This window comes from Aulonocara stuartgranti (assembly GCF_965226115.1).
Source record: "Aulonocara stuartgranti genome assembly, chromosome: 8".
NCBI lineage: Eukaryota > Metazoa > Chordata > Actinopteri > Cichliformes > Cichlidae > Aulonocara > Aulonocara stuartgranti.
Window position 1 is genome coordinate 26,638,794 of NC_138959.1, and position 19,205 is coordinate 26,657,998.

The 19,205-nt window shown below is 41.6% G+C and overlaps 1 protein-coding gene across 13 annotated transcripts in view; it reads right to left on the minus strand.

Moving 5' to 3' along the window:
* Window positions 1-19,205, minus strand: part of myocd (myocardin) — a 550,512-nt gene that overhangs the window by 15,611 nt on the left and 515,696 nt on the right. For 8 of the 13 annotated variants that reach the window (XM_082544849.1, XM_082544852.1, XM_082544844.1 and 5 more), the window contains exon 3: window positions 3,148-3,213. The exons of 1 other annotated variant lie outside the window; for it this stretch is intronic. In XM_082544849.1, the coding sequence (XP_082400975.1) occupies window positions 3,148-3,213 (66 nt within the window). Of the gene's footprint in view, window positions 1-3,147; window positions 3,214-8,150; window positions 8,315-9,471; window positions 9,917-19,205 lie in introns of those variants that run through there. 4 more of the 13 variants (XM_082544851.1, XM_082544846.1, XM_082544856.1 and 1 more) reach the window with 4 other exon arrangements.

Below are 19,205 nucleotides of genomic sequence, written 5' to 3' on the forward strand. Positions count from 1 at the left end.
GCTGTATAAATATAAATAAAATTGAATTGACTTGAAAATAAGAAAGAAATATGTTAAAAGAGAGGACAGTGAAGTAGATTAAGAATGATTATCATTGTATGTTAGAAGTTTTGATACTTCCAGAAAATGAAGAACATAAAGAGCAAAAAAAAGAAAACTATTCAACACAGACAAATTCTGAACTCAAAAAGGGGAGGGACAGGAAAAAAGGTAAATTTAATTCAATTTAATTATATTTGTATAGGACCGAATCACAACACAGTTCTGTATAATTGTAAGGCAAAGACCCTACAATAATACAGAGAAACTCCCACAATCAGATGACCCCTTATGAGTAAGCACTTGGCGACAGTGGGAAGGAAAAACTCCCTTTTAACAGGAAGAAAGCTCTGGCAGATCCAGACTCATCTGCAGTGGGGGTTGGGGGTGAAGGGATGTTAAAATAAAAAAACAAAAAAACAAAAACAATGTTGGGAGCATGAAAAGGAGCAGAAAAGAAGAAAAAAGAGATTCGATTTGAGTAGAAGGAAAAACACTGAGGTGGGTAATACAGATGATCCGCTGTGGCTGCACGCCCCATTCCTCTGAGAGAGAGTGGAGAAGCATCAGCTGCTGTCATGGTCACGTCGGCGTTATCGTCTGTTTAGAACTTGGCCTGATGCGACTGCGCTGGTCTAATGTAACATGATCGGGTGAGTCTGAAGCTCACTTTTAAACATACAGTGCTCTTTAAACCTACTGCAGTACATTTAACTGCTGACTGTCATGCGTAAACACTACACAGAGAGGTTTGGTGCATTAGCTGGAATGATTCCTTTTGTGGTTCCATCCACTGAGGATTAAAGTCCTTCTGCTGTGGAAATGAACATTTTAAAGCAACAGAGAGCACAGTAAACCTGCAGCTACGGGCCTGTTATCTTTATGGGGAAATATTAGATTGTATGTGTGTGTCAAGTCAGACCTGTGGCCAGCAGGCAGACAGTGTGTGCTCCCATGCAGGCCACACGCCAGTCGGGCCCGAGAGGCCGTGGCGGATTCTTGAATAGTCTAATAAACACCAGATGTTCCCTGGGTAATATATACACAGACCCTGTGCCGTGTCCATCTCCCCCGAGCAGGAATAACACAGCCAGGCAGAGTCAACCAGCATCTGAGGGATCACATCGACAGCAGCAGAAGCGGCAGTCGCAGGAGGAGGAGGACGTTGTGCCCTCCTCAGAAATGCCGGATTTTTTTTTGGGAGGACGGATGATGTTTTGAAGAACGATAAGACATCTAGTGTGTGGGTGTATGACAAACAGCACAAATACGAGTCCTTGCAACGTCTCTCAGATCTGCACCACCGCCTGCAATCAAGAGATAAACAGCCAATTGAAATTTCTTTTTTAAAAGAGTGCTTGGAGCCCTGCTGGCCAATTGTGTTTCTCGTTGCTGCCTTATCTGTGACAGACTCCTAGAAACTGATAGGGGCTCGCCGGGCCCCTGGATTCCGTTCCCCCGCACACTTACCAGAGGTTTATCTTGAGGCTGGAGCCTCTGTGAAATGGCGAACGGTGCCAGACATATCATTCAACAAATCCCCAGCCTGTAGTCCAGGTCACCCGGTCCCCTTGTTGTTTCTACATGCAAGGAATCGAGGGGGGGACAAAACCAGCTTGCTTGCATGGCTCACTAATTCCATGTTTCCCGAGATGACTTACGAGATGCTTTAAAGTAACAGGAATAGATAAAAATCTCGATTTCATGAGTAGCTGTCTGCTGTGTTGTAATGTCGCACACTAAACAAACTACTTTCTCATGAATATTTGAAATTTATCTCTCGCGTGGCGTGTGTTGGCAGTCACAGCTAACCCGAAAAGCTGCAAACATCCACTAAGCTGACCTGAAGAAAAGGAGGGAACATCAATCGCAGCAAGGGTGAAGATTTAAGAGGTTGCTCAGTACAGTCAGGTCTATGTGTTCTCATCACTATGACTTACGTGCTCTTAAAAGCACAAAGCCTCTTTATTGTAAATGCGGCCTGCACGCTCAGTTGTTGTGTTTGGGCATGCCTCTCAGCGCCGGGCTGTAAACAGGTGCCACCTCTTGTGAATCTGGCCTCCTAAGCTGTTTCTTCTGAGGCCGAATGTCCTCTTCCAGCACAAGAGCATTCCTCGGCGGTCACTTACAATCTTGTCTGCCTGTTCTCGGGCTGCAGCCACTATCTGGCCGTCTCTTTCTCCTCTGCTCTGTAGCATAAAGCCACCTGCTTTCCTTGGTTCTGGATTTATTCATCTCCACTATCTAGATATGTGCTTTGTTGTGTTTTTGCTGCCTGTTTCATTTTGCTTTCTCTCTTTAATACGGCTGGATTCATGTTACACGTCCATCAGTAACATATATGTACTGTGAAAAATTGTCCATGAGACTGTGGATCTCTTTCTTTTTGTCTCTCTTTTGACTAACAGCTGGTATCTGTTTTTATAGTTTTCATTTCAGGCCTACATCTAACTATTTTTTTTCCCTTTTCTCTTTAAATGTCAAGCAGTATGTCAGACTCAAGGATCCGATGCATGTGAAACTCGGGCAGTTGGTGCTTCTCACAACCTCATTCCTGGATTTTCAAAATAATACTGATTGAGCCAAGGGGACCTAGGGCAAATTTGAAAAATGCAGTAACTGCTCATATTTCCCACAGTGAACTGCGCCATCCACCACACACCCGAGGACAAAGCACACAATATTTGTTTTTTCACTGCTCTAAATTATTGAAAAAAAAAACCCAAATTAATTAAAAACAGTTTTAAAGCTCACTAATATTTTTGTTGGTAATGGAACAAGTCTAATGTTAAAGGAGTGCCTCACATAAATGAATGTAAAAAATTCAGTTACCTATCAACCTCGTATTTGCATGGAAGCAGAACACTCATTTATCTTTTGGACAGATAAAACCTACATTATTTTAACAGCTAGACAGTCAGGGGAACTGACCTTTCACCTCTGTATCTAATTGCTAATTGGGACAAGTGTGATAAGTTGACATGCTTGAGTTTCTCACACTTTTTCCCTCTGACTGTCTGACTCACACTTAAGTCTGAAAGCATGTAAGTACATGTGTGTGTGTGTGTTTGGATGTGCAGCAGCTCCATGTTGGAAGGTGTTACTCACGAGGCATGATGCCTTGGTCTGCCAGCTGCTCTCGTGTCCTCCTCTGCTGAAGTCTTAACTGTAGGACTAAAGTTGGGGGTAGGAGGAGGAAGAGGAGGACAGATAAAGAGCGAAGGTGAGAAAGAGGTATGGAGAGACAGGAGAGGGACAGAGAAAAAGCAGGAAGAGGCTGAGAATACAAGCCACTTAAATCGGTATTTCAGAATGAAACTTAAAGTTGAATTAGCATAGTTTTACTCTGTCTGTGGGCTGGAATGAAAAGCTACCAGCATTCAATTTGTAGTCATTGAACAGATGCACATGGACACATACGTATGTGCACATATGCATACAGAAAACACACACAAAACAGCGCAGCTTGCTCACAAATATTTCTGTGAGCAGGATGTAGGGAATGATAAACACAGCTCCTGGCTTTTAAACAGATCTGCTCTGCAGTGTGTGGTCCACAGCATGTGCACACGTTTCACTGTGCCCTGCATGTGTGTGTGGGGGGGGAGTCTAGGTGGGAGTTTAAGGTCATAAACATAGAAACTCCTCAATGTCTGTTGGTTGAGTGCGTCTGTGATTTTGTTGCTTTCTCTTTCTTTCTTTGTCTGTGTGTGTTTTCCCTCCCCAGTATTATCTGAAGGTCTCCCGGTCAGATCCTGGATCCGACACATAAGTATGAAATGTTCCCTTTTCCCTGCACGGTCCTAATCATTTTCTGTCTCCCCTATTGTTAATTATCTCACTCAGGTGGTTTATATTCACGCAGCTCTGGCTGCAATCACACGTTTTATGAATTTCTTCCAGCCTTCCAGCTTTGATGTCATGTAACAACTTTCTTAACAGTTTGACTGTGTGTCAGCGAGCTCAGGCGCCACATCACAGGTCTCTCATGGGAGAGCACCTCAATTATGTAATATCAGGCCCTTCCCTTCATCTGACATCTGCTTTCGTTTACAGCGAGGGGGTCGTGACCTGCCGGTCGCGACATCCCAAAGAGCAAATGAAGGCATTAGTTGCCGATTGGAAGCTTACCAAAACATGTAACCGATACAATTTCTGACAAGGAAAAATGAGCACTTTCCTGCATGCAAATGTTGTCTCTTCTTTTTTAAGACCAGGTGACAGATGGAATGTAACTATAGCTAAATGATTTTTTATTCAACAAGCTTGCACTCATTTGAATCTAAAAATAACAGTTTAAGTTGAACAGTACTGAGGGTATCTAAGTCCTTGTAAAAGCAACATTTTCGTTTTAAAATTTAGCACCACCAGTAAGCCAGTAATGTAACAGTAACCCTTAAAGCATTCATTTATACTTATGCTATGAATCTATGTAGTTAAATGTAGCCTACGCAAGTAGCTGATAGCATTGCCAGAATTTACCAAAAACACGTGACATAAAAGTTACAAATGGACGTTGTATTTTGAGTCAAAAAAGTATTTGTTCCCCAAGGAAAACATGGCTGAGGAGGGATTTTGGCCCACTCCTTTTTATAGAAACTCTTTTTTTTCTTGGCTGCTGCACGGCAGCTCAAAGCTTCAGCTCCCTCTACAGAATTTCGGTAGGATTGAGGTTTGGAGACTCCACGAACATTATCAGAGTTATGGCTGAGGGAAGGACGTTCTTGTCTAAGATTTTGTGATACACGGCCATCGGTTGGCCCTTCAATGTGTTGAAGTTGTCCTCCACCCTTAGCAGAACAAGAGCCCCAGAACATAATGCTTCCACCTCCATGCTCGACTGTGGGGATGATGTTCTTTCTGTTATCCTCTCATCCTCCAAACACAGCAGGTACAGTTGATGCTAAAAAAAAAGAGCTTGACTGTAGTTTCATCTGACCACAGCGCTGTCTCCCACGCCTTCTTTGCATCATTTAGGCGTTCACAGGCCTGTGCATGCGTGTTCTTGAGCAGGGGCCCCTTGCAGACGCTGCAAGATTTCAGCCCATTATGGCGTAGTGTGTTACTAATAGTATTTTTTTGGTGACTGTGGTCCAACCGTCTTCATATTATTAACAAGCTTCTCCTGTGCAGCTTCACCTCATGAGACAAGATCCTGCATGGAGCTTCAGACTGAGGGTGACTGATGATGTTTTTATATTTCTTCCAACAGTTGCCACCATCTCATCAAGCTTCTTGGTGATGGTCTTGTAGCCCATTCCACCCATGTGTCCCTGTCTAGGGACCCTGTCCAGGGACACGTGGCAGCTCTTTGGTCTTGACCATGGTGGTGGAGAGGTTAGAATGGAAGAAATTGATTCTGTGACAAGTGTAATCTATACACGTAATGCGCTGAGATCAGACTGATTACAATCTGTGGGAACCAGAATTCTGTCTAGATCGTAGGGGATCAAATACTTATTTCACTCAGTAACTTGCTATTTTTATGCATTGTGTTTTTTCTGGATTTTTGGTTGATATTCTGTCTCGATTAAAATGACAGTCGTGAAAATTAAAGACTGTCCATTTGTTTGTAGGTGAGGAAACTTACAAATTTAGTAAGGGATCAAATAATTATTCCCCCTTCTATATATGCTTTAGAAAAAGGGCTTTAAAAAATAAAATAATTTCATTGTCAGACAAAAGACAGAATAACTGTTATTGTGAGCTGAAGAAACTTCCTCTTTGATTTTTTCTCTTCAAAAGCAGATAACCTGTGAAACTTTTAGGAGAGAGTTATACGCCTGAAACATTTGTCAGAGATCAAATATGAACAAATTTGATTTAAACACAGCATTATATGTATTCATAAAAATTAACAACAAACAAAATGAACAATGAACAAAATGACTTACGGAAATCAATGCGCTATCCAAACATCATGTCATGATACCGGGCTAACGTAACAATCAGCCTGAACAGCCTGAATCTGGTCGTACGTGCAAATTTTGTCTCTAATTTTCTTGGAAAAAGCCAGGTGAAACATCAGCTGCTCTTTATTATGTTCACTGACAGGTTATCAATAATTGTGCTTGGAAAAGCACAGCAGCTGCCATGTAATCTGCTCTTTCTCCCCAAAAGCTTTGCTGAGACCAAAGACTCGCTTGTCCTGATTGCAGAGTATACATGTTATAGAAAGTGGGCCAGAGCCAAGCTATGTAATCACAGATCACTGAACCATACTACGCCTCTCTGAATGTTGACTTTGAAACTGAAGACACTTGTTTTAACTTGGGCTTTCTTGACAATAAAGGACAGACAAACCCAATTTTTCAGATTTATAGTGCAAATAAATTGTCATTTGGCTTTGGTTTGCACCAGTGAAGTGCTGATAATTGCACAAGCCAGTTGAGTGATACTGTGATTTATTGTTCTGTGCCTCACACACTCACAGCCACCGCACTGAAGAAAGAACAAAAAAACAAAACAAGATAATAATAACACCTCACTTTTACACTTAAGCTCCAACACTGGTTGCATTTGTTACATGAATCCTCCTGAACTTTCCCTTAGTGCAATCAGGAATGTGTTCACGACAGATATATGGGTGTAACTGTATAACTTGTAATAAACAGGTATTCCTAAATGAAGTATTACGTTTATTTTAGTCTAATACCTCTGCATAAAGTGAAAATCCACCTTAAAACACAACTGGCATATTTTATTTCTACGGTCTTGGACAGTTGGAGTCAGGTTTGCGAATGCGAGCCAGGACCTGTGTGGAGGAGAGCCAACGCTCCACCATTAAGGTACAGTTTCTGGAGCGGCTCCATTGACAGTGAGTCATAGTGAAGAGTGGGGTAATAAGGACATTTGGATGTATGTTGAAGAAGGCGAAAAAAAATCTCACTTGCGTTCAGAAACACAGGTAAGTGCTTTTATGTGTCGCCAGACTGCAAATCATCGTCAGCAGAGCGTGTTGTGGGGTAGTCTCTCATTTCGTAACTTATTACCAACTTTGTCAGAAGAGACAAGAATTCTGCTGCAATTTTACCTGGTGACACGTTCGTTATAGCACAGCATTATAAATGCAAGATGAGACTAATTTAGTGCTAGTGTAGTGCAGCATTTAACATTAGAGATTTACTAAAAGAGAAGCAAAAGTGTTTTTTTCTACAAAAAAAGTAAAAGTGTTTTTTAAAATGTTATTGTAGGTTATTATAGCAAATTGTTGGTTTTTTTTATATCATTTAACTAGTGATTCTTACTTACAGCCTATTCTGATCACTTATTGAATAATACTTCAAAATAACTGTTGCAATTAGCGCCTGGAGGAGTCTCATGAAGGCTCTAGAACAGCGATAATTTCTTCAGTACGGACTTTCCTAAACAAAGAATAAACCCACAAATTTTGTCATGTGACTGCCTGCATGGTATGCTTATCCATTTAGTGCAGACTGCTGGTTCCTCCTGTTTTTTTTAAGCTAAGTTAATAATTTATTTTTTGTTGTTGTTTATTTTGTTCTTTTTTTTGCTGTGGGTCAGATGGATTTTTTTTATTTTTTATAGATGACACCGGTGGAGTGAAAGGCTTATTCTGCTTTTAACTGATAAACTCACAGATCATATTTCAAACGTGACAAATACCACATCAAATGTTTGCCAGCTCAGAAAAGAACATCAAACTAAGTTTCCTGTTTTACTATTTCGATTTTCTCGGTGATCCAGGTTGAAAACATCCAGCGTGTTTATGTTTTATACATTTGGGATCAGAAGTGAAAATGGGTCTGAAATAGTTATATATTAAAGACAGCACATGTATGCACTGCTGATTTACATATGGTTAACATGTGGCACTGCATTTGACGTCTCTGTCATAATATTATGCAATGGCCTTGAGCTTAAGAGCATGGACTGTGGTCATTTGAGCTCTAAATCAAATCAGCATGAGAACTCGTCAGTACCTCACACACTCAGATTCGGCGCTCCGTGGGGAGCACTTAAATGAGATCTTTATCTTTCCTTTTAGCTTCAACCATGCGGTAGCAGTTCCCATGGCTTTGATTAGTTTGATTGTCATTTAAGCATGGTGCATAGGAGTGACAATTGCTGTGTAGTGTAAGTCAACGTACTTCATGTTAAAGAAACTGTAAATCCTTGACAGCAGATCATCTTCGACTTCCCCCTGCCATCAGCAGTTATCACAGAGACATTTACGGGCAATTTTACTTCGCTTACGCACAACATTTCACTCATGCGCTCATAAATGAGCTCAAGCAGTCGCTTTTATCAGGCGGCATTAACTCCTGTGACTGTAATATCAAGCAAACTTTGGCATAAGGACAATATCTCTACATCTGTGTTGTATTATAACAAGCTATAGCACAAGGGTTAGAGCAACACAGACCCTGAGCAACCTTCATGAAAAGCCTTATGCTGCTTTTGAATCCAGCCTCTCATGCTCCCCAGAGCACCGGGGGTCATTTCCCACCCTACTGATGTGCTCTAAACAAATCAAAGGAAAAGCATCATTTAGCCTGCCATTTCTGGAACGCAATTACAGCTCACAGGCACACTGGAGGTAGCAACCAGAGCCACTACAGCCACCGCTTTGAAGCAGCTGCTTTTTGAGTGTAGAACAAGCTGAACAGCTACGATCAGTTGCAATTTCCTCAGGGAGGTGGCAGTGTTGCTCAGACTACAAACACACTGAAAACACACACGTGCGAGCTTAGACAAAGTATGTTCAAACTAAGGAAAGTGCGTGTGGGAATAAGAAAGTGACGGAATTAAGGAGTCTGTGTACGTGAAGGAGACAGATGGATACAAATCCCCAACATCTGATGTGTATTAGAAGGAGTTTAAGTCAGTGCTGTAGTCCAGACCCTTCCTCCCGCTTTGATATACTCAGGTACACGCAGCTTCCAATGCAGCCATATTTAGATAACCTTTGACCTCTAATCTCTTTTTATCAAAGCCTGAAAACGACAGTGTCTGACTGGCTTTCCTCAGCAGCAGCAGAGGGTTAGTGACTGGGACTGAACAAGTGCACTAACCTGTCTGAAACATCATTCTCTCTCGTGTCATTTACAAGGAGTTTGATGGACATCACGTCTGTAAATCCATCATACTGTGACAGAGTGATGGGAAGCTTTCTGACTCACGCCGACCTCGCTCTGCTATTCCTTGTGCCATCACATGCCAGCACTGTGTATTACACACACCTGTCACTCGGCTGCTGTTACTGAGGAGCACATTCTGAGTATCAACACAACTCATCCGCAAAGACAGACGAATGACACAACGTACGGAGAATTGTTTTCAAATGCTGTTGGCAGACAAACTGTTTGTGCGGCTTCTGAGAATAAACACAGCTGTACACAGAAAGTGTTCATAAGTTGTGACAGAACAGAGAAGCAATAAAAGTCACATTTCAGTCATCACTGGACTTACCCGATCTAAACTTGCTTCGTATTAGTATGGAGTGTTCAGAGCCCAGAAGAGTCATAATGCTTACAGTACAGTTCCAGTGTTCAAAAGTTGCAAAATAGCCACGCACACTCAAGAAGCAGTGACACTTTGACCCCGACCTCTGAACCCCACACTGAGACGAGACCCAGAGCTGACCCAGCCTGGCTCATCAACAGATCTAGAGGAAAAGTGGCACAGCAAAAAAAAAAACCAAAACAAAACAAACACTGGCTTTCTTGTCTTTCTCTCAGCCAGCGTGCACACCACCAGCAGCAGCCTTCCACTCTGCCTGCTGCTTTCTCTTCTCCGCTCACTCTCCCCCCGGTAGCTGATGTGGGAGTGTGTCTGTGAGTCTGTGGGCCTGAGAAAGCTTTGGTCCCATCTAGCTGTGAGATCTGAGCAGGGCCAGGGACAGCAGAGAGAGATATGCCCTGCTCTGGGAGTGGCTAGGCGGCCAGGGTTTCCTCCAAGCCCCGCCTGTCAGAGCCCAGGGGCAGGACAGGGTTTGGCTGATGATTTCTTCCTCCCTTGCCACCAGTGTAAATATATCAGCCTATCAGCCTTGTTGACTGTCATTAGAGAGGAGAGAGGGGGAGGGAAATATCAAGATAGAGGAGCAGATAACGAAGTAGCAGTACAGCCAGGAGGAAGAAAGCGAGAAAAGCAGGAGTGGCAACAAGTTTCACTGGAGTATTCAATTCTTGTGTAATAAATAGAATGCATAAAAGCAATATTCAATAAACTTGTGATACAAATGTAGCAGTATAATCAGACTGGAAACACACGCTAGAAGACCAAGTGGGCTTTACACACACAGAGGAAACAAACAATGTGGACAATGTACAATAAATAAAAGTATTAATGGCTGCCACATTTTTTTAAAAACTTTAAACAGATATTGTCTGAAAACCTGATTACTTATCATTTATTTTCCTCACAGTGACTGAACTGCAGAAAGTAGCAAGTAGTTCTTGTACTAAGCCTCACTGAACTTTATTTTAAGGTGATGGTTAACAATTGTTTGGCAAGAAATGAGTGACTCGTAAGACAGAAGTCTAACATAACTCGAGATTCTCTTCCAAATATGTTTACATTTTTTCAGCAAACACAGCCTCAATAAACCAACATGTAGGTAAATAAAAGACAAATTTAGCTTAATTAAATCCATTATCCAACAATCTGTTAGGCCCAGAAACACTGACCACACCACACAACCAATGCTACAATGGAAACACAAAAATATGTAGGAATGTTTCCTATTTAAATCCAAGAAAGTGGAAAGAAATCCTTCATTTCTTAACAGGGCTTTTATTGTGAAACATTTTCAGGAAGCTGGTAAATAATCGTTTGTGGCAACTTTGACTACAACTCCATCTGAAATGCTGGGTTTCAACTGAATACTCGTTTATACTTTAAAAAATACTGTATATGTCAGTTGTGAAAACACTTTGATTTGAAGTCCAGAGTGTATGACTTTCCAGTCACATTCAAGCCAAATTACTTCACACAGTGCTAATTAGGCTAATCAAGCACAGACAGACCAGTATCGATACATTTTATGCCCAGTAATGATGACTGATTTGCCAGAGCAGCGTAGGGGAGGGACTGAACAGCATGAATATGACAGCTGCAAAAGTTTATGGTGTCACTGTGACTTTAAGTATTTAAAGAAGTGTGTCGTACAGCTTTCTCTGTCTCCTTTCAGATATTTTTCAAGGTGAACTTTGACCTCGGGCACTAACAATAGTAGTATATTATTGTGACATTTGAAAATTACCCATAACAACTGCTGGTAATATAAAGTTTTACCGATTTTCACATTTGCTTTGGCCTGGACGTTAACCCAGCTAACATTAAATCATCTACAACTACACAAAATTTGAAAATTGTGGACACTAAACAGACAAACAAACATAACCAATTACTTACATCCTCTCTTAAGGGGGGAAAATGATACCACTGTAATGCAAAAGTCGCTATTTACAGTATGTGAAGGAGCAGACTCTGAGGAGGATTTAAAGCATGTTCTGAGTAACATTATTTATTTTGCAGCTTTAAATTTGAATAATTTTCAGACTTCTGAAACCATGAGATATACAAACAGGCGTCCCTTGTAAATGAGACATGCCTGCCTCAACAACAGCAACACTGATGACCACTGAAACTGTCTAGCATTTAAAATAAACCTCTCTGAGCTACTTGTCTTGACTTTTTGTACAATCACTGAGTTTGCTCAGTCACACAGCAGTTTATATTATATTCTCCTGTCCTCAACATGTGATCCCCACCACATAGCACGTTCTCCTCTGAGGGCAGCCTTCGCCAACTGCTGCCCCACCGGGTGCAGAGCCTCCTAAACCTCTGTCGACATTGGACGTCGGCTGGACACATCGAGGATTTCACCGTTGCTGTTTATCCTTAGATTTGAATGGAAAGTTATATGGAATATGATCCGGAGCATGAAAAGAAAAACACCAGGAGCAGTGAAGGTGTGCAAGGTTCCAGAAAATATACTCTTTCATTTCTTAACAGGGATTTTATTGTAAAATATTAACAAGCATTGTCATTTTAGTTTGTTTATTACTAGCAAATTATTCTGTATTATAATATGATGATTCAAAAGAATTCGTTTTTAAGAAAACTCTCGCCTCCTTTTGACCCTTTCTCTTTGTATCCCCCTATTTATAGGCTTTTCTCCACCTCAACTTTGGCTAGAAAGTTATTTTTCCATTAATTTCCCACCCTGCCCGTTTTCAGTTTGCTAAATAGAGAGAATACCAAAGACAAGTGTGTGATTACTACAGGCCTTTTCTCCACACTGTGTAAAAACTGCAGCGAAAGAGGGCTAATCAGTCATTGAAAGCTTTTTTCCAGCAACAGCTCAGTGCTTCTGCCTCGCTACTATCCATTTTAATCTCTTCACACCATAAACACTGCTTGGTTTTTGTTGCCGAAGAGCCCCTGCACACACCAGTGAGATGCGCACACCAAAACACGCAATAATTTAAGGTAATAAATGATACGGTCTATCTGTTTGCTGTTAGCCCATGTGCCTGACGTGTGCTGGAGTGAGCTCCAAGAAAGCCATAGGATTCTCAAGTCAAATATTTACATAGAAGCTCCTCGGGCTGTAAATCTATCCCCGACATTCGCAGGTACATTTGTCTTGCGAGTACGCTGAATGAACACAGGTGCACGCACACCGACACGCACACACGAACCGGTCCCGTCTTAATTAGCAGGTGAAAGTGCTTAAAGGGAAGTTCTGTCAGAGGGTTTGACAGTGTACACACAGTGTCTCAGACAGATTCCTGAGGAGGTCACCCAGCCCTGGCTTAATCCTCCCCTTTAATTGGGGCCTATGTCAGCGGATGTGACAAGTCTCATCTGAACTGTCTGGAAGCGCACGTGTGTTTGTGTGTGTTTCAGCGTGTGCGATAAAAGCACTAAGAGAGCAGATGATCACACTCATACAGCCGTGAGACAGTTCTGAGTGCATATTTTTTACATTATATACAATAAGAATGCAGCAGAGTGTGTGTTGATGGTCGGCTTTTTCTTTTCTGTGATGCATATTTCAACAATGTTTCTCTGATGCAATTACTCAAATGTCTGTGCCTGGAGCATAAGGAAAGAGAAACTGTTTATTGGCCAACTGTGCAGACATGTAGATCAAAAAATGACTGTTAGTGTTTTGGGTGATTTCTTGTGTTTTAGATAACGCAGATGTGACTCGCAAAAATGGCCAAACTGGACACAATGTAATAAAAATTACATCTAGTACAAACAGTTATTACACACGACGTGTCTGGACATTTTTTAACGACATCGTCACATTGTCTTTTCCACCAGTTCCAGTAAATGATGAATCAGTGGTCTGTAGGAGCCCCTTCTGCTGATAGGAGCAGTCGCATCGTATTTTAAATGCTTGGAATATCTCCTGTCAAATGCCATCTGTGGAATCCAGCTGTCCTGCAGCCATTTGCCTGACAGAATGTCACAGGAGGAAGTGTACTAGAATGCGCTGTCCAGTGTGAATGCAACATGTGCTGGACATTGTGTGGCCTTGTAGAGCATGCAGCAGCTGTTACATGACACCCGACTTCAGAGAAAAATTGAAAACTTATCTCCTTCATCCCTCTATCTTCAACCATCCTGTCTCGTCTATCTTCCATCACTTAGGTCTTATAATGAGGTGGAATTATGACAGACTGACTCACAAAGCTTAAAATACTACAAAACCACATGTCATTTGGTAATTTATGCCCAAACTTGTCTACTAGAATACACCAGGTCATGGGCTAGAGCTTTGATTACGTGATTGTCCAGCAGGGTTCTGAAGGGTGTCACTTGAGCCACCAGGTGATGTGAGCATGCACAGAGATAAGCTTGATCTGTCAGGGTTGAGGCTGAGCTTAATTATGTGGTTTATCTGAACTATCACTGTTTTAAATTCTGTGTGTGTCTGGTAGCTAGCCAGGAAACTAGTTATGGCCATGACTCATTTCATCTTATATCAGCCAATTTGTTAGAATATTTTAGAATTTAAAACACACACATATATAAAGTCTGCATTTATATAGCTACATCTATCTATATATCAAATAGATATGTTAAGCTAATAGATAAACAACTATGGCTTGTGTACTTGTGTAGTAGGTTGTTAGTCCATTGTTTACTTCAGCTGTCAATATGTAGTCCTGTCTCTTTATTCTAGAGGAGTAAATAGATGTGGATAAGAACTGACGAGCCAGAAAAACCCACTTCTGTCCACTGACAGTGATACTGAGATGAGTTATTGAGGATATCCATAACCTTTCCCCCTGGATGCACTGCTGTTTTTATGCTGCTGTTGGGGTTCATTTCTGTTAGCTGCTGTTAGTCAATGTTACTAAAACTTTGGTGTTGATCTATTATTTGGACTGTAACAGTAAATAAACTCCCACATGAGAGTTTATATAAGGCAGTGGTTCCCAAACTTTTTTTGCTAGGCCCCCCTTTGTTTTACAAGAAAAATGTTATAAAGAGCTAACATCTCTAAATGTCAGGAGTAGTTGGTCGTTACAACAAGTGTTTGTGAACTAAAAATCAAGAATGTAGGATACTGTTTGTCTGTGATGTCCGAAAAGCAGTTATGCAGGGGAGACCTACCTCGGCACTTGTGCAGGTGAAGCCAAAGGGAAGATATGCTTCACCATATTTTCTAGTCTTTGGCTTAGAATGAAGTTGGTTTGGAAACATATTCAGCGATGCTTCATCTCCTGCTTTGCGTTTGTGTGGGCGCCCCGTGCTAGCAGTGTCCAAGCGTTTTTTTTTTCTTCCTTTTCACACCACGCCCCCCCTGCAATGGCTCTTCGCCCCCCTAGGGGGCAGGCCCCACACTTTGGGAAGCTCTGATATAAGGTATGTTAATCAGAGTAAAAGTGTGATTTTTAGGCTACTCAAGCCTAACATTATTTGGCATAATGCATATAACCAACAGTTTTTGTTGTTTAGCGGGGTTGTTGTCTCACTCCTTCATGTTTTTGCTTGCACGATATCTGAGCAGTGCTGATGAGTAAAAATACTTCAGAAAAAAAATTCTGATTGAGGTTGTCATAATTCATGCATGAAAGGGTTAAATAACAATAATTACAATGAAACACGTAATACATCTATGGTAACATTAAAAAAACAGTGCGTGGCAGGGTATGTAGTGACACATCAGTGTCCAATGTAGTGGTTTATATGCAAGGATACCATCAACAGTGACACAAATACAGGAAAACAGTGTTTGAATAGCCGTCCACTGTAGGGTGCCGACAAAATATTAAAAATTAAAAGAAATTTACCCCCACGACAAACGAATGCCTAATTCTCTTCTCCTCCACCTCTGGTGTACTATGTACAGTGTGACCGCTTTCTAACCACATATATAAAATGTGATTAGAGGAACAGCAATGTCTCTCTCAGCCACTGGATTCAATATGTTGGCTTCCACAAACTGGCACCGCTCCGATGTATTTTTGTTTAGGTATTTTTCTCATTTTAGTTTATGAAAATGCCTCAATTTCCTGGGAAACATAATTATGTTTTTTACATGCCCCATGATCAAAGCTGTAGGATATGTCTTTGATGTTAAGTATTTAAAAGGATTCATCACTTGTTAATGCAATGATCTTACACAGACTGTGCACACCTGACACTCACTATACTCAGTAAGTATACACACACACACACACACACACACACACACACACACACACACACACACACACACACACACAAGACTCAATTTTGGTCATGTTGTGAGATCATATGAACCCCATTCATCACAGATGAACAAATCTGTGCTCAAACTGCATTTTAACGTTTCATGAGCATCCATGATTCGATTGTATTCTATAAAATAATGCCTCGTGAAAATTCAAGCTTAGATTCTTTTATAAAGGTCTGTTTTGATCTTCTACCAAAGATATCCTAGCAAACAAGACAAGTCCTGTTTCATTTACAAAGACATGAAGCCAATCCTGGTGTGTCTTAATTGACTAACTGAAAAAGGAGGCATTTTCATTGGACCACATTATATCCAAACTGGCAAATAGTAAATCTGACCTGAACTAAAAACAGCTATAATACAGAAAAGATGAATATATTGTTGGAATTTCTTTTACTTATGTATTAATCACATTATTTTATTGTATGAAGCCTTGGTGCCACTGGATTTTAACATGTCTCACACTCATACAGTAAGACAAATGGTGGGGGTGTAGTAAGGAACTTGGGGGGAAGCAGACCACGCCGCAGGAAGAATCTTTGTCTCTTCGAGGACTCTGGGAGTAGCAAGGCAGTGTGAATCTTAAGGTGTGAAACAGCTGTGTACTGCCTTTTGTTCCTGAAGAAGGTATTTAACTGACAGCCATGTTAGGCTCGAGAGACTCTGCTGACCGTTTGCCCCGCGATCATGCAGCCTCTCCACCAACTTGGTTTTCTGTTCTTTGTGTTTTGATTAAAGAATGTTAGCTACCGCTCACCGCTCGTCTGCAGGCTTTGTTTAAATGGAAAACTTCCACAACAATTGAAAACTTGGATGTTCACTACCTGAACACCAGGTTCTATGGCCAATTATTTTGGTAGGTGTGTATGTGTTTGTTAAAGAGTCTCAGCGGCCTTGGTGGCAGCAGCTGTGTCCTATCAGTGTGAATGCCTTTGTGCTGGTCTACCTCAGACAGCAGCTCTTGGTCCACTGTCTCTGTGGTGGTTGGCTCTCGGGTAAATACTGACATTTAAATAAGCGGTTAGAGAGATATATTAGAGTCCTGCACTCATACAGCCAAGCAGGTTTAAAATAAGTCTCACCCATCCCAACAAGAAAAGATGAATCAGTTTAAACAAGTCCCCGTTGGGACTTGACAGCAAGTATCTTTTTCATGTCGGTCAAAACAAGCAGCAAGCATTTTTATCACTGATGATATCCAACTACTATTTTCAGGTCACTATCATGTATATTTTATTTTACTTATTAAAGTTTAGCCAAAGTATAATTAAATATAGTATCAACTTGTGATGTAGTCAGTGTTGGGAAGGTTACTTTTAAAATGTATTCCATTACAGAATACATGCCCCAAAATGTATTCTGTAACGTATTCCGTTACGTTACTCGATGACAGTAACGTATTCTGAATACTTTGGATTACTTAATATATTATCATGCTTTTTACAACAACGTGAATGTACTATTGCTGTGTGATTTATTACTATTACTGAAGGTCCGCAACTCCGAACTGTAGTAAAGGGACCTCTGACTAATACGGCGGGGTCCCTGTCAGCTCGTAGCCGAAAAATAGCTTTACTTTGTTGTGTGGGTCAACTTTTCTTGCGAGAGACAGAGAGAGGCGTTGAAAGACTGCTCCAACGGAACTTATTGTTTTCGGAGGAAAACACGAACATGGTGTACAGTCGAGTCTTAATAGCTTACTTACAACTGGGCTCGTCAGGCACTCTTCTTGGCTGAAGTGGTTATTATTATATTTACATGCTTCCAGCTCCCGTTTTTCCTCGATGACAACTCGTACCTTTCCACGCCCCTTTTTCTCCCTCCTCGCACTCACAGACCCATGACGTGTATGGCAGTCCATTCTCCCTGCAGCACGGACTACACTGCCCATGATGCTACATTCTTTAGAGCTATGCTTGTAGCATTCTGCCTGTTAGCTTAGCACAACAACAACAACAACAACGAAAAGGCGCTCTCTCACCCAGGAAACACACAGTCACAGAGAGAGAGCATCACCCTGTAACCATGGCAACCGTAACGCTGCCGCCTGGAACAACAGAACGTAGCTGTCAAACAAAACCCAAACAGTCCTGACCCGCCACAATATGAAACAGGAAAGTACCGCAGTGTAATCCATTTATTTCAACAAAGTAACTGTATTCTGAATACCACCTTTTTAAACGGTAACTGTAACGGAATACAGTTACTCATATTTTGTATTTTAAATATGTAACGGCGGTACATGTATTCCGTTACTCCCCAACACTGGATGTAGTGGAATTTGGATAGTTAAGAAAGCTGTGAGTAACATGTTTACATGTACCTTTGCTACATACATTAGCTTGCTAAGCCCTAGCTAGCATTTCTGTTCAAAAACCCAAATAGACAGGGGCTACTGAAATATTGCCTAATACAGTATTTCAGCCTTCCACAGCATGTTGTAGGGCTGATGCCTAACATGGGTGCACTCTTGTTTGTGTCTCTTTGAGGTTTAACTGACAGCTGCTGCGATGCAAGCTACACTTGTTAGCATTCTTACTTAACTAGCTTACTTTATATAAATATATAGTTGTTTTTTGTTTCCACTATAAAACATGAGAAAGCCAATGGGGTAATATAAGGTTAGATGATGGCAGTTGGATAAGTTATCAGAAAGTCTTGAGAGTGATTCAGTACTTTATCAGCAACCAATCAGCCTTATCAGAAAGCTGAGGGGTTTCTCACGACACAAGCAGACCAACTAAAAAGAAAAAGAGGACTGAAAAAGGAGGCGACTGTGAAATGCAAACAGAGTCGCCGAAATATAAAGAGTATAAGAGAAAAGGGCATAAAGTAAAGAATGAGATTGGAGGAGACAGAAATATAGGGAGAGGCAAGAAAAAGAGTTGGGGGAGGCTGGGAAAGAAAGAGCAAGATGTGGACCGGGCCAGACGAGGAGTCAGGTTCAGCGTTTCCCTCCGTCTCTGAGCTGCGGTTATAATGAAGTTCCAGTCAGAGTGGGCTGAATTCAAAACCAGAAGTGACAGAAAGATGAGGCTGAGCCAGCACTCTCCCCTCCTGTCTTCCTTCAAATCCCTCATCTCTGCTCTCTCTCCATCTTTATCTGGTCTGCGCGTCGGTCACCTTCACTCTGCGTTCTCTCCTCGGGCCTCACGGGGTCCGAGCGGCGCATGTCTGCCGCCAGGTTGGAAATGTCAACATGTGTGAGAGGCACTGGCGCTGCGAGCGATCTGAATGTAATCCCAAAACACAACAACAGCGTGAGGGAAATAGATTTTCTCCACATTATGTAAAAAGCTGAGGGGACGTAGTGTTTTGTACTTTTGTGGTTGTTTAGATTTCGCCAATTGACTTTGCCTCCGCTGTAGTCTGCAGGCGCTGGCGTGCGGCCAAGCTGGGAGGAGGTGGGTGTATGTCTGCGAGGCTTCAACAGAGAGACGGGCCTGCATCACTAAAGCTT